Genomic DNA, 25,782 nt, shown 5'->3' with positions numbered 1-25,782 from the left:
TCCCGGCTGCTCCTCTTCCAATCCAGATCTTAGCTATTGCCAGGGAAAGCATTAGAAGATGTCCCAAGTCCTTGGGCCCTTGCACCGGTGTGGGGCACCAGGAAGAAGTGCCTGGCTCTTGGCTTCAGATTGGTGTCGCTCTGGCCATTGTGGCCATCTGGGGAGTGAACCAGCAGATGGAAGACCTCGCTGTCTCTGCCTCTCCTCTCTGTAATTCTGGCTTTTAAATAAGTAAATAAATCTTTTTTTTTATAGTTGTCTCTTTTTTTTTTTTTAAGATTTATTTATTTATTTACTTATTATTTGAAAGGTAGACCTATAGAGAAGCAGAGAGAGATCTTCCATCTGCTGGTTCACTCCCCAAATGACCATGCTGGCCAAAGCTGGACCAATCTGAAGCCAGAAGCCAGGAGCTTCTTCCAGGTCTCCCACGCAGACACAAGGGCCCAAGAACTTGGGCCATCTTCCATTGCTTTCCCGGGCCATAGGAGAGAGCTGGATCAGAAGTGGAGCAGCCAAGATTTGAACCAGTACCCATATGGGATGTTGGCACTTGCAGGCAGTGGCTTTACCCACTAGGCCACAGCACTAGCCCAAGTAAATAAATCTTTTTTTTTGTTGTTGTTGTTGTTTTTTGACAGGCAGAGTGGACAGTGAGAGAGAGACAGAGAGAAAGGTCTTCCTTTTGCCGTTGGTTCACCCTCCAATGGCCGCCGCGGTAGGCGCGCTGTGGCCGCGCTGATCCGAAGGCAGGAGCCAGGTGCTTCTCCTGGTCTCCCCTGGGGTGCAGGGCCCAAGGACTTGGGCCATCATCCACTGCACTCCCTGGCCACAGCAGAGAGCTGGCCTGGAAGAGGGGCTACTGGGACAGAATCCGGCGCCCCGACCAGGACTAGAACCCGGTGTGCCGGTGCCGCAAGGCGGAGGATTAGCCAAGTGAGCCGCCGCGCCAGCCAATCTTTTTTTTTTTTTTTTTTTTTAAGATTTATTTTATTTATTTGAAAGACAGAGTTACAGAGAGAGTTAGAGACAGAGAGAGAGAGGTCCTCCATCCACTGGTTCACTCCCCAGATGGCTGCAACGGCTGGAGCTGTGTTGATCCAAAGCCAGGAACCAGGAGCTTCCTCCGGGTCTCCCACATGGGTGCAGGGGCCCAAGGACTTGGGCCATCCTCCACTGTTATCCCAGGCCATAGCAGAGAGCTGGATTAGAAGAGGAGCAGCTGGGACTAGAACCAGTACCCACATGGGATACTGGCGCTTCAGGCCAGGGCATCAACCCACTGTGCCACAGCGCCAGCCCCAAGTACATAAATTAAAAAAAAAAACACAGAAGTTCTTTATAATTTTTTTTTTTTTTTTACAAAAACAGAAATCATATCAAATATCTTTTCTGGATACAACAATAAAACTAGAAGTAAGTAATAAAACTAGGAATCAGTTACAAGAAAATTGGAAATGATATAAATACAAGGAAATTAAAAACCTTACTCTGGAACAACCTATGGATCAATAAAGAATTAAGGAGGAAATTAAAAACTTCTTGAAACAAATGAAAATGAAAACACAATATACCAAACCCTATGGGACACAGCAAAAGCAGTTCTGAAAGAAGTTGTAGCAATCAAAGTCTCAAATAAAATCATCACCACATCTTTGAAGAATTAAAAAAAAGGAACCAGATCCAAAATTAGAACAGAAATAAATGATACACTCACACACAAAAGGAAAGAGCTGATCACTGAAAAATATAAAATTGACAAATCCCTAGCTAGCCTAAGAATAAGACAGAAGATGCAAATACACAAAATCAAAGGTGAAAAGGGAGACATTATCACAGATACAACAGAAAGGATTACTAGAGATAATGATGAACAATGATATAGTAACAACTTTGATAATATAGAAGAAATACACATATTCCTAGTCACATAAAACTTATCAACACTGAATCATCAAGAAATGGATTAACTAAATAAAACCAATACTGAGCAGCAAGATTGAATCAGTAATAAAAAGCCTGTTATAAAAAAAAAAAAAAAAAAAAGCATAGGACCAAAATGGCTTCATTGCTGAATTCTAGCAAATATTTAAACAAGAATTAATACCAAGTCTATTAAATTAATTGAAAAAGTAGAAGTGCAAGGAATTTTTCTAAACTCAGTTTATGAAGCCAAGACTATCCTGACATCAAAATCAGACAGGCACATACCATAAAAAGGTCAATATCCTGGATCAACATAAATGCAAGAACCTTCAACAGAATACTAGCAAATTGAATCCAACAGCATAATAAACACATTATTCATCAAGATTAAGTGGGATTCACATCAGGGAAGCAAGAATGGTTGAATCTATGTATATCAATAAACAAGATAAACCACATCAACAGGCTGAAGAACAAAATCATATGATCATCTCTACAGATGCAGAAAAGACAACTGATAAAACCCAATATTCCTTTATGATAAAAACTCTGAATAATTTGGTATAGAAGGACATGCCTCAACTTAATAAAACCCATACATAATAAACCAACAGGAAACATCAAAGTGAACGGAGACAAGCTGATGGCATTCTCAGCAAGATCTGGAACAAGACAAGGATGCCTACTTTCACAAACACTTTTATTCAACACTGTACTGGAAGTCCTAGTCACAGCAATTCAGCATAAGAAACACAGGGCAGCCAAATGGAAAAGAAGGAAGTCAAACTGTCTACAGATGACATAATCTTATGTATAAAAAAAATCCCCAAGACCCATCAAAAGGTTATTTGTTAATAAACAAAATTTAGCAAGGTTCCTAGATACAAAGACAATGTACAAAATCAGTAGACAGATGTATTTGGCTTAGCAGTTAAGCCACTGCTATTATTAAGCCACTTCGCATCCCATACCGGAGTGTCTTGGTTCAAGTCTCAACTCTTCTGGCCGGCGCTGTGGCTTAACAGGCTAATCCTCCGCCTTGCGGCACCGGCACACCGGGTTCTAGTCCCGGTCGGGGCGCCGGATTCTATCCCGGTAGTCCCTCTTCCAGGCCAGCTCTCTACTGTGGCCAGGGAGTGCAGTGGAGGATGGCCCAAGTCCTTGGGCCCTGCACCCCATGGGAGACCAGGAGAAGCACCTGGCTCCTGCCTTCGGATCAGCGCGGTGCGCCGGCCAGCCGCGGCAGCCATTGGAGGGTGAACCAACGGCAAAAGGAAGACCTTTCTCTCTGTCTCTCTCTCACTGTCCACTCTGCCTGTTTAAAAAAAAAAAAAAAAAAGTCTCAGCTCTTCTGCAAATGCACACTCTGAGAGGCAGCATGTGATAGCTTAAGCAGTTGTTTCCCCGACAACCTTATGGAAGATATGGACTGAGTTTCTAGTTCCTGGCTTCAGGCTCACTCAGTCCTGTCTGTTGTGGACATTTGGAGATGAACCAGTGGATGGGATTACTTATCTGTCTTACTATTAGTTTTTAAGAAAAGTTAGTAGCATTTTTGTACAACAATAATGAATTATCTGCAAAAGAAATCAAGAAAGCAATTCTATTTCCAATAGCCATCAAAAAATGTTCCTAGGAATAAACTGAGCCAAAGAGGTGAGAGATCTCTACACTGAAAACTAGAAAACACTGATGAAAGAAATAGAAGAGGACATAAAGAAATGTAAAGACATCCTATGTTGAAGTATTACAAGAATCAATATTTGCTAGAATGTCTACAGTATCCAAAGTGACCTGAAGATTCAATGTAATTCCTTTCAAAATACCAATGACATTCTTCACAGAACTAAGAAAAACACTAATAAAATCTGAATGGAAACACACACACACACAAAAAAAACCCCAAATAGACAAAACAATCTTAAATAAAAAAGAACAAAGCAATAGCTGTGGCACAGTGGGCTAAACCTCTGCCTGAGGCACCAGCATCCCATATGGGCACAAGTTTGTGTCCCAGCTGCTCCTCTTCCAATCCAGCTCCCTACTGATGGCCTGGGAAGGCAGTGGAGGATGGCCCCAGTTCTTGGGCCCCAGCATCTGTGTGGGAGACCTGTAAGAAGTTCCTAGCTCCTAGTTTCAGATCGGCTCAGCTCCAGCCATTTGGGGAGTGAACCAATGGATGGAAGATCTTTCTGACTCTCCTTCTCTCTGCCTGCCTCTCAAACAAATAAAATCTTTAAATATGTATTTAATATATATTAATTAATATGCCATGGTGTTAGCATAAAATAGACAAACAGACCAAAGAAATAGATTAGAGAATCTAGAAGTAAAGCCACACATCTACAGCCAACTGATCTTTGACAAAAAACACACACTAGAAAAAGAGTCTTTAGGGGCCAGCGCTGTGGTGTAGTAGATTAAGTATTTGCCTGGGGTGCCAGCATCCCATTTAGCCACAGGTTCAAGTCCCAGCTGCTCCATTTCCAGTCCAGCCCCTTTCTGATGGCCTGGCAAAGCAGTACACGGCCCAAGTGCTTGGATCCCTGCACCTGTGTGGGAGACCCCAGAAGAAACTTGTGGCTCCTGGCTTCAGATCAGCTCAGCTCTGGCCATTGTGGCCATTTGGCAAGTCTTTCCCTCTGTCTGTCTATATAACTATGTCTCTCAAGTAAATAGATAAATCTTAAAAAAAAAAAAAAAAAGGTCTTTAATAAATACTGCTGGAAAAGTTAGAAACCCTCATGCAGAAAAATGAAAGCAGACCACTATCTCTGAACATGTAAAACAATCAACTCAAAATGGATTAATATCTTAGATATGAGAGCTGAAACTCTGAAACAACTAGAAGAAAACACTTCAGGACACTAGAATGGGTAAGGATTTTTGGGATCAGACCACAAAAACAAAATAAAAAACAGACAAACAGGATTTCATCAAACCAAACAGCTTCTGGCAAGGAAATAATTAAGAGGATGAAGAGACCACCTGCAGAAGAGGACAAATATCTGGAAAATACACATCTCACAAACAGTTAACAGACTATACCAGGAACTGAAACAACTCAATAGCAAAGAAAAACCCACAAATAATACAATTTAAAAATGGGCAGTGAATCTAAAGAGACATTTCTCAAAGGAAGAGATACAATAGTTTTATGAAAAATACTTAACAATATTTACTATCAGGGAAACCCAAATGAAAACTGCATTGAGATACCACCTCCCTCCAGTTAGATTGCCTATTATCAAAGAGACAAAAGATGGAGGAGGGAGGGTAAGTCATTGCTTGGGATGCTCACATGACATACCAGAGTACCTGGTTTGGGTCCCAGCTACTCCACTTTCAATCCAATGTGCATCCTCCAAGGTAGTTGATGATGGCTTTAGTAACTACCACCCATGTGGGAAACCCAAATCGCGTTCTGGCCTCATGGTTTTAGCCTGACCTAGTCCTGGCTGTTTTTGGGAGTTTGGGGAATGAACTAGTGGATGGAAGATCTCATTCCATCTGACTGACTCTCTCTTTCAAATAAAAATAAACAAAAAAACTTTTTAAAAAGACAAAAGATAACAAGAGCTGGTGAGGATACTAAGAAAAAGGAGAATCCTTGCACACTGTTGGCTGGAACAGCTAGTATAACCATTGTGAAAAAAAAAAAAAAAAAGCATAACCATTGTGGGAAACATTATAGAGTTCCTTAAGAAATTAAGTATATGTACACAATGAGCTACTACTCAGCCATAAAAAGGATGAAATATTATCATTTGTAATAACATGGATGGAAATAGTAATCATTATGTTAAGTGAAGTAAGTCAAGCACAGAAAGGTAAGTATTGCATGATCTTATATATGGAATTCAAAAAAGCTGATCTCACAGAAGTGAGATGGTGGTTGGCACATACCAGGAGGAAAAGAAGAAAGGAAAGTATGGAAAAGGTTGATTAATGGTTACTATGGTAGTTAGATAGGAACAGGAAGTTCTGGTGTTGCTTTGCACAGTAGGGTGACTAAAACGATAATGTACTTTACATTTCTCACATCCCCAAAAAAAAAAAAAAACTAGAAGAAAAGATTTTGCATGTTTTCACCACAAAGAAATGTTACATGTTTGCGGATATACATGCGGATTTACCTTGATTGGATGTAACACAATGTACACATATCAAAACATCACAAGGTAAACCACAAATATGTGCAGTTTCTGTTAGTTGAAATTCTTAAAATTAAAAAAAAAAATTCTTAAAATTATTTTTAAAAGGTCTAAATAGATATAGATACCTAGTACTTATAAAATAATCATAACAATGATGGATACATAACAAGTAGTATGTTACTTTTTCTTCATTAGGTTTTTTTTTTTTTTTTTTTGACAGGCAGAGTTAGTGAGAGAGAGAGACAAAGAAAAAGGTCTTCCTTCCGTTGGTTCACCCCCCAAATGGCGGCTACGGTTGGCACACTGCACCGATCTGAAGCACCCATGTGGGTGCAGGGCCCAAGCACTTGGGCCATCCTCCACTGCCTTCCTGGGCCACAGCAGAGAGCTGGACTGGAAGAGGAGCAACTGGGACAGAATCCGGCGCCCTAACCGGGACTAGAACCCGGGGTGCCAGCGCTGCAGGCAGAGGATTAGCCTAGTGAACCGAGGTGCCAGCCCATTAGTTTTTGAAACAAAGAATCAATTCTTCTGGTTCTAAAGTATGAATTTTTTAATAGTTCTAGATGTTTTTAACAGTTACTTTTTAACTTCTCTGAGTTTTTGTTTGTATAATAAAAATACAATAAATGAAGAGATATGCTTAATAAGGAAAATAAAACCTGAGTTTTTTCACCTGAGAAGGAAGACTCTCTGCATGATATGGTTAAAATGTGTATGTGGGGGCAGGTGTGGTGCAGTGGAGTAAACTGTTGTTTGGGATGCCTGCTTTTCTTATTCGAATGCTTCAACCCAGTCTTGCCTCTGCTTATGAATCATCTTCCTGTTAACAGATCTGAGAGGCAGCAAATGATGGTCAAGTACCTGAGTGCCTGCCAACCATGTGGAAGACCCAAATGGATTTCCTACTCAAGGCCCAGCCCTGGCTGTTGTGGGCCTGCAGGGAGTTAACCAACAGATAGATGGTACTTCTCTATTGCTCTCTGTCAATCTGCCTTTCAAATAAATAAATAAATATATAAAGCTTTCTCAAAATATATGCATGTATATGGCCAGAACAGGGTAACTTTGGCTGACTTTAATTTTTGACCCAACTTTTAAATAATAGGAAAAATATATGAAGATGATAAAGAACATAAATGCATTCAAAGACTACTCACCATATAATAAGCAGTCATTATGTGTAAAGTACATGCACATGGCATGTATTATGTCTCACAATCCCTGCCCATGGGATAGATACTGCCATTATTCTTTTTTTTTTTTTTTAAAGATTTATTTATTTGAAAGTCAGAGTTACAGAAAGGCAGAGGCAGAGAGAGAAGTCTTCCATCCGCTGGTTCACTCCCCAAATGGCTGCAGTGTCCTGAGGTGCACTGAAGCTGGGATTCTCTTCTGGGTCTCCCATGAAAGTGCAGGGGCCCAAGCATTTGGGCAATTTTCTGCTGCTTTTCCAGGCCACAGCAAAGAGCTGGATCAGAAGTGGAATAGCAGGGACTCGAACCAGCACACATATAGTATGCCAGCACTGCAGGCACCGGTGGCTCTGCCTGCTAAACCACAGCATCAGCGCTTATTATTCTTCTAAAACTGATAAGGTTAGGAAAGATTATCCAGGGTCTTAAGACTAAATTTAGGAAGCCCAATTATAAATGACTACTAAGAGGAGCTGGGCCATACCTAACAACTGACTTGCTATTGAAGGAATTGACATTCTTACTTAAGGAGAAAAAAATGTCTGGAGGGACCAACATTTACAATGGAAACCAGATAAAATAAACTATTAGTTTTTTTCACTAAAGAGATTACCATCTTACTAGGAAAAATTATGGATTTTCAAGTGATATTTCCCAAGTGTTTCACAACCATTAAGAATAAACACACGAGGGGTTGGCATTGTAGCACAGCAGGTTAAGCTGCTGCTTACAACACCAGCATTCTTTACTGCAGAACCAGTTTGAATCCTGGATGCTACACTCCCAATCCAGCTTCCTGTTAATGCTCCTCAGAAGGCACTGAATGACAGCACTCTGCCACTCAAGTGGGAAACCAGGATGGAGTTCCCGGCTCCTGGCTTTGGTCTGGCCCAGACTTGGCTGTTGCAGTCACTTGGGGAATAAACCAGTGGATGGAGGATCTCTCTCTCCCTCTCTATCTCTATGTCTTTCCCTCAACTGGCTCTGCCTTTCAAATATATACATTCATACATGAATCTCTAAAAAACATTATGCACATGAGACTTGGTTATCAGAATACCAATATGTCTCACTGACTTTTAAGTGGATAATGGATCTAGCCGTTATTACCTCTTTAATCCAATGGCGGTACTCATTAACACCAAAAGTTTTTTTCATCCAAAGTCCATAAATATATCCTGAAATCCCTTTTAGCACCCATTCGTCAGACCTAAGCAAAAAGTCAAAACAGAAATTTATTTTAATCATAAAAACACTTCCAATGAGATCAAAGATAATGGAATAAGTGCAGTGTATACTCCTGTCTTCTTAAAGAAAACAAAAGTTATTAACAAATTATTAGGTTTCCCAACTTTTTCTGGCTTTTACTTGTCGACTCATTATGCCTTCTTCACATCTGGCATTACATTTAACTGTAAGACTTATTTACAAATTTCTTTTAAATATAATTTTCCAATATATGTGCTTCACTCTAACAGCGCTGTCTCCCTCCTATCCAATTCTGTTTCCACTATATGCCTGTAAGGATACACTTGGCCACAGCCAGGACTATACTCAATTCTAACAGTCCATATTCTTTTATTACTGAATCTATGCATAGTTATCAATGGCACTCTAAAGTTTAATTACATTTTGATTTCTCCACAGGAAAGACAACTGATACCATTGATTGATTTATTCAGTATTCATCTATCCATCAATCCAAACATACCTATATACAAAAATACTGTCTACCATATGTTTTTTTAAAGTACATTCATAATTAAATTGATTTTAAGGTCAAAACATCAGGATGAAATTTATACTCATTGGCTTCCTTTAAATATAGAAAAAACAGTGTCTTAAACTAGTTATCTGCAATTAAGGCAAAGTCAGCTTAAAATTCAGGGGAAAGATAATAAAAATAAACTTTCTCAATTCTTTTTTTCAGTAGCTGTAAACTTCAAAATTACTCACCAAGACATTCTAGATATGAAACATCCGAAAAACTGCTGAGCCAAGGACTGAGCCAAACACCTTCTAGTCAAAGGTGTCTCATCTATAATCATGGCACTGTGTAAAAGATTTGTACTGGAATTTAAAAGAAAATTAATTATAACCAAAAAATAAACAATTATTCAGGTAAAATAATTATATTTTTAAAAGAATGAAATTTAAGTTAGATATGAGAGAAAAATCACAATATTCTCAAAAAGAGCTTTCTAATCTTTTCAAAATTTAGCTGAAATTCATAATCTTAGCAATTGTTAAAGCAAGGAATGTTTACAACATCAATCTACATGAAAAATAACAATAACATTTTTAGAGTGGGGGAGAAACTGGTATGTTAATCAGAAGCTGATTCTCACATGAAAGTCTTCTAATTTCAAAATTCTTTTCCTAATAACTATTCATTTTTTTTTGCTCTACTATTTACTTTCAAATGCATAATCCCATTCTGGAGAATGCAGAGGCAGTATTACCACCCTCATTTTACAGATCATAAATTCAGCTCCAGAGTGGATAAAATGATCGACCTTGAAACATAACATTCACAAATTTGGAACTTTACAAGGAAGGAAGAGAAGAAGACAGCAATAACAAGAAAAAGGAATACTCTTTTTTCTGCCCCACAAATTTCTGACAAGATCATAAATTTTTAAATAGTGCTAAGAAACAAACCACACTAGTTATCCATATAATAACTTGTAAGAGTCTTTAAAAAATTTATAATCAACCTGTAGAAGTGAAATTGACACTATGAGAAGCAATGATATAACCAGCCCTTGTACTGTCGAGGATCGGCTTACTATTTTATTCTTTTTTAATATTTTCTTTTTCTTTTTTTTTTAAAGATTTATTTAATTATTTGAAAGTCAGAGTTACAGAGAGAGAGGAGAGGCAGAGAGAGAGCCACAGTGCAGCCCCTACTATTTTCTTTTTCTACTTAATACCATTGGTTGAACTCTTTACTTAATACAGAATTATTCTTAGGTGCTTAAATCCAATTGAAGATTGATCCCTGTTAAAAATAAGAGGGGGGCAGCACTGTGGCACAGCAGATTAAAGCCCTGGCCTGAAGCACTGGCATCCCATATGGGCACCGGTTCTAGTACCGGCTACTCCTCTTCCAATCCAGCTCTCTGCTATGGCCTGGGAAAGCAGTAGGAGATAACCCAAGTTACTTATTAAATCTTTTTAAAAAAGATTTATTTATTTATTTGAAAGTCAGAGTCACACAGAGAGAGGAGAGGCAGAGAGAGAGAGAAGAGTCTTCCATCTGATGGTTTACTACCCAATTGGCCGCAATGGCTGGAGCTGCGCCGATCCGAAGCCAGGAGCCAGGTGCTTCTTCCGGGTCACTTATGCAGGTGCAGGGGCCAAAGGATGTGGGCCATCCTCTATTGCTTCCCAGGCCATAGCAGAGAGCTGGATTGGAAGAGGAGCAGCCGGGACTAGAACCGGGGCCCATATGGGATGCTGGAGCTTAAGGCCAGGGTTTTAACCCGCTGTACCACAGCGCCAGCCCCAATAAATAAATCTTAAAAAAAAAAATTTAGAGTGGGAATAAGAGAGGGAGGATATGTACAGTTTGGCATGTGTTCCCTCGGACTTACCCCTAAGGGTAAAGCTAAAAGCTTGCCATGGGATAGGTATCGATGCCATCTTACTAAAGTGATCATTTTAAGGGCATAACTGATCATAAAGATAGGAATAAGTGTCAAAGGGATCATATAAATAAGACCAAGTGTCTGCTAATAATAATAGATATAATTAAAAAGGAGATAATGATCCAACATGGGAAGCAGGACACACAGCTGACTCATAGAATGACAAATGCCCTACACAGCACTCTGACCTCAGAATCAGCCCTTAAGGCATTCAGATCTAGCTAAAAAATCCCGAAAAAGCATTTCAGCCTGGAAAGCCAAGACACTGTGGGAAAAAATGACCTAAATCAAAAAATCTCTGTGAAACCCCAGTGGAAAGAAGTGGACATCAAAGAAGGAGGTACCTTTCTCTGAAGGGAGGAGAGAACTTCCACTTTGATTATGGCCCTGTCTAAATAATGTTGGAGTTTGTGGACTCAAAAGGCTTCCATAGCCTTGGCAGCTCATGACAAGAGCCTCGGGTGATCACTGACATCATAAATAAGAGTGTCAATTGTTAAATCAACAACAGGAGTCACTGTGCACTTGCTACCCATGTAGGACCTCTGTCCATAAGGAGTTGTACTATGAGAATTAATGGTAAAACGAGTCTTCAAACAGTACTTTATATTTTCTGTGTCTGTGTGGATGCAAACTGTTAAAATCCTTACTTAGTATAGAGCTGGTCTTCTGTATATAAAGATTATTAAAAATGAATCTTAATGAAGAATGGGATAGGGAAGAGAGTAGGAGGTGGGACGGGAGTGAGGGTGGGAGAGTGGGTATGGGGGGAAAACCACTATAATCCAAAAGCTGTACCTATGAAATTTATATTTATTAAATAAAACCTTTCTAAAAAATAAAAAAAAAATTTATAATCAGGAAAGAAATTGAAAAAAATAGGGAAACTATTAGTAGCAGTTAATTCGAGATAATAAATCTTGAGCTATTTTAAATTTTTTCTTTTTGTTTTTCTACTTTTCTAAAATGTAAAAATACTAAGTTTTCTATAAATCCAACTACATCTAAATTTTAGGTTCAAAATTTCATATTAAAATTGATCACAAAATACCTTTTCATTCTATCAGTATCCTAATTTGTCATTTCAAATTAAATAGATACTAACCTGAAAATGCTCATGGAAGCATAAGCAGCCACTTCAACATAAGCCTCATCAATGAACACAGTCTTAAAACAGGAATATGGGTATCGACATGTAAGAATTTCTTCGTAAAATTCAAAGACTTCATGAAGATATGATGTAGTATGTTTAAGCAGTGGAAGAAGTTGTGGTAAACAAAAATGAGTAACCTGAAAATAAAGATAAGGAAGATCACCTAAACAGAACTTTTGAGCTTAGTATTCTAAACTTTTCTGAACATCTCTATAAATAAATTTTCATATTTAAGAAAAAAATCAATTGCTTATGAACTTCATAACACTGAAAAAATGCTATGATAAAATTAGTGATTTTACTGAACTGTACAAAATATTCAAGGTACCTAAAAATTCAAATCATGATGGATTACAGTTCTGTGAAATACTAGAGCCACTGAAAGTAAAACTTCAGTTTCAATTACTACACTCCTCTTCTAAAATCTCAATTAAATACTGAAAGCTACAGTGAGATTATTAGCATTTAGGAGATAAGAAATTACCACAAGAGAAACAGCAATTCTTATTTTCTCATGTAACACCTCACCTTGGTCCCACAACTACCAAAATATCATACCCTGTCTCATTATGCTTCCATGCCAAATGAATGAGATCAATGACACAGATCACTCTGGTTAGATCATCCAGAAAGGTGTCACGCAGAAGACTGAATCTGAAGCAAACTTTTTATGTGGGACAAAAGTCCGATAGGTAAAGATGAGAAAAGAGGGTATCTTAAATAAATTCAAAGACAGACAGAAAGAAAGAAAGACAGAAATATATGTAAACTATTTTGAATATAATAAACCTTAGGGTCAAATTCTAGAAAATCTTGAAAGCAATTATAAAGACTTTCAATTAATGAAGGATCATGGAAACAAGAAAAGTTTTTAATGTACTACTGAAATTATTCCTCTCACAGCATTTTAAAAGTACAGATTAAAGGTTATCATAACATCTATGTGTTTTTTTTAAAGACTTATTTATTTTACTTGAAAGTCACAGTTACACAGAGACAGAAGGAAAGGCAGAGAGGGAGAGAGAGAGGGAGGGAGAGAGAGAGAGAGAGAGAGAGAGAGAGAGAGGGAGAGAGAGGGAGGAAGGGAGAGGGAGGAAAGGAAAGGGAGAGGGAGAGGGAGAGGGAGAGGGAGAGGGAGAGGGAGAGGGAGAGGGAGAGGGAGAGGGAGAGGGAGAGGGAGAGGGAGAGGGAGATGGAGGTCTTCTTCCATCTGCTGGTTCACTCCCCAATTGGCTGCAATGGACGGAGGTGTGCTGATCCGAAGCCAGGAGCCAGGAGCTTCTTCCAGGTCTCCCACATGGGTGCAGGGGCCCAAGGACTTGGGCCATCCTCTACTGATTTCCTAGGCCATAGCAGAGGGCTGTGGAATTGGAGCAGCCAGGACTTGAACTGAAGCCCATATGGGATGCCAGCATTGCAGGAGGCGGTTTTACCTAATATGCCAGAGCGCCGGCCCCAACATCTATGTGTTATTAATAGGAGAGCCCAAAATGCATTACAATTACCATTCTCTTGGTATACAAACAAAAACTAAATACAAACAAAAACTCAACAAAAGGATTCACAGGGCAGGAGCTATGATGCAACAAGTTAATCCACTGCGCTTGAGACACAGGTATCCTACATCAGAATCCCAGCTCTTCTGCTTCCAGTCCAACTTCCTATTAATGTGCCTTGGAAGGCAGGGTATAATGGCCTAAGTACTTGGGGTCCTTGCCACCCCATGGGAGACCCAGATAAATTTCCTTGCTTCCCGCTTCAGTTTGGCCCAATCCTGGCTGTTGCAGGCATTTGGGGAGTGAACCAGTAGATGGCAGATCTCTCTCTCTCTCTCTCTGTCTGACTCTCCACTTCTCTGTAATTCTTTCAAATAAATACATCTTTAAAAAAAGAGAGGCCGGCGCTGCAGCTCACTTGGCTAATCCTCCGCCTGCGGCACCGGCACCCTGGGTTCTAGTCCCGGTTGGGGCGCCAGATTCTGTTCCAGTTGCTCCTCTTCCAGTCCAGCTCTCTGCCGTGGCCCGGGAATGCAGTGGAGGATGGTCCAAGTCCTCGGGCCCTACACCCACATGGGAGACCAGGGGGGAGCACCTGGCTCCTGGCTTTGAATCAGCACAGCGCTACGGCCATGACAGTCATTTAGGGGGTGAACCAATGGAAGGAAGACCTCTGTCTCTCTCTAACTCTGCCTGTCAAAAAAAATAATAATAAAATAAAAAAAATAAAAAGAGAAAAAGGGAACAAGATACAAGCAGCCAAAACTTTAAAAAAAGAAAAGAAAACCAAATCTTGACTGTCATTTACCTTGCTCCCATTCAGTATTTTAGAATGGAAAAACATTCTTCTGAAAAGTAAAATAGGTACTAACTATATATGTTGACTTTAAAGTTAATCATTTATCAAAGCTGATGAAGTTCACTGCCAATCTTATTGGTGGATAAATCTTTAAAATAGTCATTATCAAAGGCAGCAAAAAAAAAAAAAAAAATCATTAGAAAAATACCCTGAATCTTTTCCACAGGTGATTATACAACTCTTTTGAATTTCCAGAAAGCAAATATAAAAGTCACATCAAGGACCTCCCTTGTCAGTCTTTCAAAAGCTGGTTGCCCTCGATTTTTATTTGCCTAACTGAAAGAAATGCTAATGATATATATGTATGGTCAAAGAATATGCTTCTACTAAAAGAAAAAAAACTAAGTTGAAAATTTAAAGGACTAATAGTAAATAAAAAGCCACTCATTCAAATACTATTTAATCTGTATTAAGACATGTGCTGAGAAGAAACTGGAAGAAATCTCAGGAGTTTCCCAACCAGAATTCTAATACTACCTCAGTCTTTTGTCCTCTGTATATTTTGACTTGGGAAGAAATCTTGCTCTTTAATTTTGAATTTGCAATTTTTCACATTCCACAAATAAGACTATAACAGTCATAAACTAAACAAAAAGGTAACAATCAGTAGTGGCCAGAATTAATTATAGTAATCAATCTCTACTTGAAGCTCTTTTGGAATGCTAAGCTCCCTACTGAAAAAAATCTAAAATTTTAGTGCAACATTTTCAAAGGAATTCATTCCAGAATTCATGCTACTAAATAAATCAGATAAGGAAACATTTTCTTTCTAGTGATACCTGGATAGCTGAAAGATGAGTTAAGCTTAGCACTCTCTTCATACCTCTCTCTCTCTCTTTTTTTTTTTTTTAATTTATTTTACAGAGTTATAGACAGTGAGAGAGAGAGAGAGACAGAAAGATAGGTCTTCCTTTCGTTGGTTCACTCCCCAAATGGCCACAACGGCCGGGGATACGCCGATCCAAAGCCAGGAGCCAGGTGCTTCTTCCTGGTCTCCCATGTGGGTGCAGGACCCAAGCACTTGGGCCATCCTCCACTGCACTCCTGGGCCACAGCAGAGAGCTGGACTGGAAGAGGAGCAACAGGGACTAGAATCAATGCCCATATGGGATGCTGGCGCCACAGGTGGAGGATTAACCAAATGAGCCACGGCGCCAGCCCTAATACCTCTCTTTTTATAATGAGTGAATGCAGGGGACAGGAAGAGAGGGCATGCTATGACTTACCTCATGCATATATGGATCTACAAGTATTTCAAAAGGTCCAATGGCCAAGGAAATATTTGACGCTGCTGTAGGAATGGTGAGCATATAATGGAAGGTCTTCTTCCTCATATCATGGGTATAGACTGTCTCCACCAAATCTCCATTGGAAACAGCCACCATTGCAGCATCTACTGTGAATTCTAATTTCCATGTACACAGTTCAGAGTATGAATCAACACATGGGAACCAAAATCTAGAAAGAAATTGATAGTGCAGAAAATACATTGGAAGTATGCTCTAAACAGTTTTCCTCATATGTTCTTTTATCATTTCTAGAAAATGTACAAAAATAAATCTTGGCTATTTAACTACTGAAGACTTGTACCATGCAACTTAAAAGAATCTGATAAAAAAAGTATTTCCAAATATTAGATAGCAATATTAACAACATCCGTTATGTGGTACTTCTAGCTCAAACCCTAAAAATATTCAAGCAACTCTTATTTTCCAATTTTTCAGTTAATTTGTATGTTCACATTAGTCAGTTTTTAATGTAGCCTTCATCTTTAGAAAGTTAAGAAAAAGTTTTACAAAATTTAATACTCAGGATCTATTCCATATGCTAGGAAACATTTTTTAAATGTGATGCACCACAGAAATTCAAACTAAGTGCTGGTAAAGGCAGATATGAAATTTATTTTTGTCCACATATCAGTTTTATTTTTTAAGATTTATTTATTTGAGAGGTAGAGTTAAAGACAGAGGGAGAGACAGAGAGAAAGGTCTTCCTTCCATTGGTTCACTCCCCAAAGGGCCACAAAGGCTGGAGCTGTGACAAATCTAAGCCAGGAGCCAGGTGCTTCCTCTGGGTCTCCCATGCGGGTGCAGGGCCCCAAGCACTTGGGCCATCTTCTTCTGCTTTCCCAGGCCACAGCAGAGAGCTGGATTGGAAGAGCAGCAGCCTGGACTAGAACAGCGCCCATATGGGATTCTGGCACCGCAGGCGGAGGATTAACCTACTGTACCATGGCACTGGCCCCAGACCATGTAGCAGTTTTTATCAGGTCTTAATATGTGCCAAGGCCAGAACTTGCTATTGAAATATAAATGAGTTTAAGATATTTTGCTTGAATTAGAGGAGTTAATAATCTGAAGAGAGCAAACATATTGTATAAAATAATATTCTAGTTACATGTGGTAACCTATAGTTATGAGAACTGATAAACTACAATTACACACACAATGAGGTAGGTAAATCTCATAATCACTCTAGAACAAAAAAATCTTGTATAAAAAGTATAATGCATGTTGTATTATTTATATAAAATTCAAAAACAGGTGTGGTTAATCTATGGTATTTTGGAAATCATGATAGTTGTGCAGAAGCCTGCTGCGTGTGAAAGCTGAAAATGGAAGTGAGCAGTAGGTGGTCTCTGTGCTGCTGGGGACGTTCTCTGCTTTGAATGCAATTTAGATGAGTTTGTTCACTTGTGAAAACTAATCAAACTGTACACTTAAAATCTGTGCAATTTTCTGTATGTTTTACTTCAACATAAAGAAAAGAATCCAATGAGATGATTATTTTAGAACAACAGTTGTGAAATGGAAAGAGGAGGAAGAAGACATAAGACAGAGGAATGACTAATGAAAGATGATTTTTTTTCTAAGGTCTAAGTTTGAGGAATTCAAACTCATACTTCTCATTTAACACTAAATAAATATATTACATATGCACACATTAAAATATAATTTTTAAATGAAATCAATTGAAATATTTAAGAACTTATAATCTACCTTGTGGAATTTTGATACCCACAAGAGAAAACATGAGCACCTCTCTCTGCCATACTTCCCTCTATGCTGGGTACCACAAAATGAAGACCTCCTTTTGGTTGATCCAAAGAAAAATTAATGTGTATCTTCAGGACTTTTAACTCTGCAACAAATATACACATTCATTGATACATAAATAAGTAACAGTGGTCTACATAATATATATAAATATATATAAATACTGAACATAAAATAGGAATCAAAAGCTGAGTTTTACATGAAAAATCATACTACTTACTCTAGTTTAGACTTATCAACTCTCCACATAACTCTGTAGCCTTCCTCTATTGTTGTTCTTACCTATCATAAATCTAATCACTCAAACTGATTTTCACAAAATATAGCTCTTGTCCTTTCATATCCTACTCTCAACATTTCTGACAATGTATAACATCTAAAAAAAGATTCGAAACTCCCATACTGGACACCTAAGGCCACAAGATTTTAAAATGTTCCTTTTAAATTCTTCCCAAACATTACAATCATTTACTATGCCCAAATCATGGAATTCCATATCTGTCCCCTAAACTAAGTAACAAGTAACCCCTTCCCAATTCCAGCTCTGTCCTGACATACACACACACACACAGAAAGTCAAATAAAAAATCTTTTACTTCCTATTTGGCTAATTTTTTATAAGGCTAAATAAAGTAGACAGAGTCTGTATGTAATAATTGTATTGGCTATAATTTTATGCAAGAGAAAATAAAGATTTGGAAAAGATATGCTCAAAAGTATGCAGAATGAGCATCAGGAACCCTGTATTTCAGCTTTGACTTTACAACTAATTATCTACATGAACTTCTTCAGGTCAGTTACTCTTACTGGACCTCTGATTACTATTTAGTAAATGGAAAAATTAAACCAGGTAATTTTTCAGGATATTTCCTGCTATAAGATGCTATACTTCTAAATTGATTTGATATTTTCAGGCTCTCAAATCTTCATCAACTGTTCTATACAATGGTGTTTTGAAATATATATATTTTTAAATTTTTAGTTATTTGAAAGAGAGAAAGAGATCCCCCACCTGCTGGTTCACTCCCCAAATGCCTGCAACAGTCAGGGCTGGGCCAGCCTAAAGCCAGGAGCCAGGAACTCAATATGGTTCTCCCACCTGGGTGGCAGGAATCCAACTATTTGAGTCATCACCACTGCCTCCCAGGGGTATGTATCAGCAGGAAGCTGGAATTGAGCAGAGAGCCATGACTGGAACGTTGGCATTAGGATATGGGATACAATGCCTCAAGCAGTGGTCTTAACTGCAATGCCAAATGTTTAGCCCTTTCACTTAAAAAAAACAGTGAAATAAGTTGCTTTTGAGTGATAATTTTGCTGTTAGCCAGTGTTTCTCAAAAAATGAGCTTCTAATCATTTCTGTATATTTCAATTGATTAATTTATAATTTTGGTATCGATAAGTTTTCACATCAGATTCTCTCGTCCCTGAATCTAACATGATTTTAGTATAAAGTCAATATATTTTGGTGTTTTACCATCAACATGTTTCCACAGCTCTGACGGAACCTTAATGCAAAGTTCTCCATTTCCTGCATCAGGATCCACAGCACTAACCGCAGCTGCATAAGCATTGGAAAAATAATTGAGATTTCTCCTGGGGGAATAAAAAGAGCCAACTTTTAATAAAAATAAGCCATATATTTCATCAACCATTTTCTTACATATTATTTCACACCTTTAGGATAGACCATTAAAATTTCTTACATAATTCATAAAAAAACTTTTAGTCAAGTAACTGTTGCTCTACTCACCATGTTGCTCTACTCACCATAAATTAAAAAATAATGGTGTGTATATATATATATGTTGTTATTATATTCTTCATTAATTTTAAATGCCAAAGCCACTACTATGATAGGGAAGGAGGAGGAGTGGGGATGGGAGTATGGCTAGAGGTGATGGTAGGGCGGGAAGTATCATTATGCTCCTAAATCTGTATATATGAAATAGATGAAATTTGTTTTTACCATAAAAAAATTTAAAAATACAAGTTGAAAAAAAGAATATATGTAGAACTTAAAAATAAATATTCTTTTTATCAATCTGGCAAAAATTTAACAAGCTTTACAATTAAAAAAGAATTTCATTCAACTGTTTGAAAGGCAGCATGGCAGACAGAAAGGAAACACAGAGAGGAACTTCCAGTTGATGGAAGATCCAGGCAGAAGCCAGGATCCTGGAACTCCCATCTCCCAAGTACTTGGGCCATTTTCCGCTGCTTTGCTAGGCACAATAGCAGAAAGTTGCACAGGAAGCAGAGCAGGCAGCTATCAAACCTGAGCTCCAATATGGGACGCCTGCAATATGGGATGCAAGCGGCAGCTTATAACTGGCTGCACCACAATGCTGGCCACAAGTTTTATAATCTGACTGAAAGTAAGCGGTCTAAAATCAGTCACAATGGGAATTACTTTCTTAAAATGACTACTTATCTCCACCACCCAGTGCATAATGATGTAAGCTTAATGAAGGCAGAGATTTTTACGCTAGCTCACTGTTGCATTCACTAAAGCCATGAGTTTCTCAATAATTATTCAATAGTTATTTGCCCTTATTTCCCAGTGGCTGAAAACACAAAATCTTAGAGAAATATAATAATGTTCTCATAATTTTGTGATTTTGTTTCACGAAACAACTTACACATGTACACAGGCTACATTTACTCACTGAAGTCAGTTAAAAGAATATGAAAGAAATAGAACAAAGAAAAAACACAAGGACTGAAAAGATAAAGAAAACAAACATTGTGAGCCATTTTCCTGGCTGTGCACCCTTATGTCTACCATCTCATCATTAAGTACAGCCATCAAGGAAACTCAGTGACATTGTATGACTTAATAAAAAGTATTAAATGTTTATTTTCCTTCTGAAAGGCAGAGTGACAAAGAAAGAAAGGAAGATCTATACCCTAGATAACTTCTCAAATGCCCACAACAATCAGGTCTGGGCCAAGTACTTGAGCCATCATCTGTTGCATCCCAGGATGCATTAGTAGGAACCTGCATTGAATGTGGAGGTATTGCCGGTGTTGTGGCATAGCAGGTAAAGCCACTGCCTACAGTACCGGCATCCAATATGGGCGCCGGTTCGAGTCCAGGCTGTGCCACTTCCGATCCAGCTCTCTGCTATGGCCTGGAAAAGCAGTAGAAGATGGTCAAAGTTCTTGAAGGTCCTGGCTCCTGGCTTTGGATCGGCGCAGCTCTGGCCGTCGCGGCCATCTGGGGAGTGAACCAGTGGACAGAAGACTTTCTCTTTCTCTCTGCCTTTGCCTCTCTGTAACTCTGCCTTTCAAATAAATAAATAAATCTTAAAAAAAAATAAATAAATAAGTGGAGGTGCTGGTATGCTCTGATACAGGATACAGGCATCTCAAGTGTCAGCTTATCCTGTTGTATCACAACAGCTGTCCCTTGGAGCCCATTTCTCCCCATCTCCATCCACCTCTACCAATTTGGAAGGATCTAATGTAACTATGGCTTTAACAAGTATTCATCTACAAAACATAATGTCCTGAACACAGTTTAAAACAGTATTCTCAATATATCTTACTTTATTTCTGTTAGAAAAGTATGTAAACTAAAAGTTATAAAAACCTTAGAACCATAAAAAGATAATAAATTATCAAAGAGCAAAAACGTACTGTACACAGTTCTATAAATTCTAACCCATGGTCTGCTTTAACACAAACCAGGAGGAAAAGAAAGCTAGGCATCAGAAGCAATGGGTGGCAGGCCTATTAATGGCTGATCTGTACAGTGATCTGCCCTCAAGGAGACCCAACAGGCCAGTCCACTGCAGTGGCTTTCAATGTGGTAAGCCTGGGCTTTAGCAGAAGTCAGCCTGTGAAGAGCCCTGGCAGCTCTGCCAAGAGTTGGATCACTGGCAATGGACCTGCCCTGGAGTCGAAGGATGCCCAGGTCAGAGCCACAGATCTTATTGGCTCTAAGCTGAAAAACCCCTTCACTCAGCCCAACTTCCAAAGTGACCACTGCAGCTGAGGGGATGGCCAAGTAGGGTCAGCAACACTGCAGGCAGAACTGTAAATTTCTTGTTAGAGATGCCACCTGCTTTTACCTGGCCTGCTCTCCTCCTAGGCCAGCCAAGTAATGAAAGTCAACAGAGTGCCTTCCCCTAGGAGGTTCACACCTCCCTTAGGATGTACCCCACGTGAAGAGATAGATAGGTCTGGGCCTCTAGAAATAAATAAATAGAAATAAAAAATTACAGGGCAAGAATATATAAGTGGGTCTTTACAAAATTCACAAAAAATACAAATTATGAATAAACTACACATGCATTTCAAAGTTTTTTCCACCAAAATAAACCTGTTAACTGTATTTTTCCATGAACTTTCTTGAGTAACCTCATAGTAAGTGTTATCAGTTTTCAAAATGACAACAATAGCAAAATGGTAATGTGCCATTGCCCTGTAATTATCACCACCCCTTAGCTTCCAATCCTCCTCACCAAAACAGAGTTGGGGAAGTAATGCTGTAGAGGATTATTAAGCACTAATAAAGTGTGGCCGGCGCCATGGTTCATTAGGCTAATCCTCCGCCTGCGGTGCTGGTACACTGGGTTCTAGTCCCGGTTGGAGCGCCGGATTCTGTCCCAGTTGCTCCTCTTCCAGTCCAGCTCTCTGCTGTGGCCTGGGAAGGCAGTGGAGGATGGCCCAAGTCCTTGGGCCCTGCACCCACATGGGAGACCAGGAGGAAGCTCCTGGCTTTGGATGAGTGCAGTGTGCCGGCCATAGAGGCCATTTGGGGGTGAACCAACAGAAGGAAGACCTTTCTCTCTTTCTCTCTCACTGTCTAACTCTGCTTGTCAAAAAAAAAAAAAAAAAAAAAAAAAAAAAAACAAACTAATAAAGTGGGGCCAGCGCTGAGTACAGCAGGTTAAAACCCTGGCCTGAAGCACCAGCTGGCATCTCATATGGGCGCTGGTTCTAGTCCCAGCTGCTCCTCTTCCGATCCAGCTCTCTGCTATGGCCTGGGAAAGCAGTAGAAGATGGCCCAAGTCCTTGGGCCCTGCACCCACGTGGGAGACTAGGAAGAAGCTCCTGACTCCTGGCTGGATCGGCGCAGCTCTGGCCGTTGCGGCCAATTCAGGAGTGAACCAGTAGATAGAAGACCTCTCTCTCTCTCTTTCTCTCTCTGCCTCTCCTCTCTCTATGTAACTCTGACTTTCAAATAAATACATAAATCTTTAAAAATAATAAATCTTTAAAAAAATAATAAAGGGAAGCAAAAGAATTTTCTCTAAGAATCTATTGCACGTCGAGCATCTCTAATCTAAAAACTCAAAATTCAAAATGCTCCTAAACTTACATCTGTTTGAGTTTACACACGACAATTTAATTTCAAGTAGTACTATGAAAACGGCTGGCAGTGAAGTAGTATGGCCAAGGTAAAATGTTACTTAACCATAAACATTATAGGAACTACCTATTTCTTATATGTGATATGAATAAAACATTGGGAAGCCCTGTGTAGATGTCTACATTAAAATTCAAAATCTGAGAAAGCTTTAAAATAAAAATAGCAATTTAAAAAAATCACTGTAATTGGATAGTTACTTCATTAATATACTAAGATAGCTTCATTTCCATTACCACTCCTTGACAGGAATTAAGACAGGAGATAGGAATTAAAATAATTCTTGCAATTCTGGGAAGTTGAGACTTCAAACAAAATAAAAAGGCTTTCTCAAAGTTGCAAAGTCTATTTAGAGAAAGGAAATAAACAGAGGAAAGAAAGACATCAGGCACTATAAGCTACCTATCCATGGATACAGTTTCTCAAGCAAAGTCTACATTCAGTTTAGTCTAAGGTAGTAAGTATAAGTGAAAATAGAAAAGCTAACACATGAGAGTCACAGCTCCTATGGAGGCAAACTACAGTCTATGCGCAATATGAAAAATTCCAAAACAAAACATTCATAGAAACTTTACCAATATAGCTTTAAATTGTTAGTACAGGTAATTTAACAAGTCAGCTAACAGCTGAATAAAATATGAAATGCCTTTAGTCTCTTAATGTTTCCTTTCCTTATATTTCCCCAGAGTCCAATTTTTTTCTTTAAAGGGATGGATTGTCAGTAATCTTTCCCAAAAAAATTCTTACCTTTTTATTTATTTGAAAAGCAGACAGAAATATTTCCCATCTGCTGATTTATTCCCTAAATGCCCACAACAGCCAGGGCTGGACCAGGCTGCAGCCAAAAGCCAAGAACTCAATGCAGGTCTCTGACACAAGTACAGGGATCCAAGCACCCGAGCCATCACCAATGCCTCCTAGGAGGCGTGTTAGCAGGAAGCTGAAGGAAGCAGAGGTGGGACTCAAACCCAGATACCTCAGTATGATATGTGGGTATCATAAGCAGTGTCTTTTTTTTTTTTTTTTTTTTTTTTTTTGACAGGCAGAGTTAGACAGTGAAAGAGAGAGACAGAGAGAAAAGTCTTCCTTCCGTTGGTTCACCCCCGAGATGGCTGCTACGGCCAGCATGCTGCGCCAATCCGAAGCCAGGAGCCAGGTGCTTCCTCCTGGTCTCCCATGTGGGTGCAGGACCCAAGCACTTGGGCCATCCTCCGCTGCCTTCCCGGGCCACAGCAGAGAGCTGGACTGGAAGAGCAGCAACCGGGACAGAATCCGGTGCCCCAACCAGGACTAGTACGTGCAGTACTGGTGCCGCAGGTGGAGGATTAGCCTAGTGAGCTGCGGCACCAGCCATATGCAGTGTCTTAACCACTGTGCCAAATGTTTGCCCCATCCCTAGTTCAAATACGCTGAATTTCAATCAACATTGAGTGTATATATATATATATATTTTTTTTTCCCCAAAAAATAGGAGATTCAAATACCTCAACTTTAAAACAAATAATATGGGAAGCTTTCATTACTTCTCTGTTATGACATTCTCTTATGTATTAAAACCAAATTTTACCACTGAATTTGAAGTTTTATTTCCAGTTTCAAAATGGTTATCTTTTTGTTTTAGCTTTATTAGAAATTTATAGGTTCATTAAGGAAGGAGAGATATTTCAGAAACAAAAATGGTAACAAAACTATTTGGAAATATGCTAAAGACTTTAACCACTATCTTTCTCTAAAAATACTAACATAGATTCATGGGAGATATTGTGACGCTGAACTGCCAAGAAAAGGTATTTCTTCTGGATAAGTGGTATATTTCACAAAACAGTGTTACCCTCTCTGCTTATGGCAACTAGAAATATGAGAACCAAATCTGTGTTTCCCTCTTGTAATAATGACACAGTAACTTAATTGTGTGTACGCACCAAACTATGCAAGTTTATTCTTCATGCTAATTCCATTAGGTACTTTTAAAAACTTCTAATAAAACTCTAACATTAATTTCAAATCTTTTTTTTGAAGAAGCCAGAAACTAGATAAATACCAGAGAAAATAACAAATGTCATCTCTTTCATAGAACAATAAAGATTCTAGAGAGGGAAAAAAGCTCTAGTCAAGTACATACTAAATAACTAAGGCTCACACAGCTATGTCCTAGCAGAAATGAAAAAGTTAAACATCATCTATCATTCCCAATTTCTAAATCTAACCTTTGAATAGACTTTCCTTTATGATTTTCTTTACTTACAGCACTAAAGTAATAAGACATCTTCCCTATCAATAAATATTAAGGGATATCATCAAAAATATATATCAAAGTACAGAGTGTTTCTTCCTTCATGGACTAGGAGACTATTGTTCCTGTCACTGCACTGTAAGAGATCATGTTCTGTGAGACCTGGGTAGCAACACATTACTGATAAAGCAGATGTGCAAATGCTGTGTTCCCAAACTAGCAGATGGAGAGGCTTCTTACCCTATCATCAAACCCAGAGCTCTAGGTTGGACAGGACAGATGTTTTGGTCTTCCTCTATGGGCCCCTTCATTGGTGTTGTTTTTATTCATTAATGCTGTATATTTACTACTTCAGAGGCAGATGGTTTTTGTCATTTTTTTTTTTAAATTTCCCAGGGGAAAGGAAATGTAGGTGAGTCTGTAGTAAATCTTTTTATGTCACTTCTAAAGTGTGGCTACAAAAGCAATACAATTCCTACAATTCATCTTCATGAAATGGGAAGTTATAGGAGTAATCCATGGATCCCTTGAATTTTTTCCAACACCATTTTCTCATATCCCGAGCCTGAAAGATTCTAAACCAATGGATGGATTATTAGCACATCTGAAAGTGCACTCCATTCTCAACCCTTCCAATCCTTTATTGGCAGTGGTTCTCAAGCTTCAGCCTGTATCAGAA

General features: G+C 38.8%; 1 protein-coding gene across 3 annotated transcripts in view; it reads right to left on the bottom strand.

The window, feature by feature from the left end:
• Positions 1-25,782, bottom strand: part of TAF2 (TATA-box binding protein associated factor 2) — a 121,067-nt gene that overhangs the window by 80,559 nt on the left and 14,726 nt on the right. For all 3 annotated transcript variants that reach the window (XR_009865697.1, XM_062188059.1, XM_062188060.1), the window contains exons 4-9: positions 18,971-19,089; positions 17,437-17,578; positions 15,664-15,895; positions 12,035-12,219; positions 9,236-9,349; positions 8,390-8,489 (exon numbers count right to left, since the gene is read on the bottom strand). Coding sequence is in view for 2 of the 3 variants with exons in the window: in XM_062188059.1 (XP_062044043.1) it covers positions 8,390-8,489; positions 9,236-9,349; positions 12,035-12,219; positions 15,664-15,895; positions 17,437-17,578; positions 18,971-19,089 (892 nt within the window). In the remaining variant the exon portion in view is untranslated. The remainder of the gene's footprint in view (positions 1-8,389; positions 8,490-9,235; positions 9,350-12,034; positions 12,220-15,663; positions 15,896-17,436; positions 17,579-18,970; positions 19,090-25,782) is intronic.

This window comes from Lepus europaeus, chromosome 4 (assembly GCF_033115175.1).
Source record: "Lepus europaeus isolate LE1 chromosome 4, mLepTim1.pri, whole genome shotgun sequence".
Taxonomy (NCBI): domain Eukaryota; kingdom Metazoa; phylum Chordata; class Mammalia; order Lagomorpha; family Leporidae; genus Lepus; species Lepus europaeus.
The sequence above is the reverse complement of the archived record's forward strand: the minus strand, read 5'-3'. Positions and strand labels throughout refer to the sequence as shown.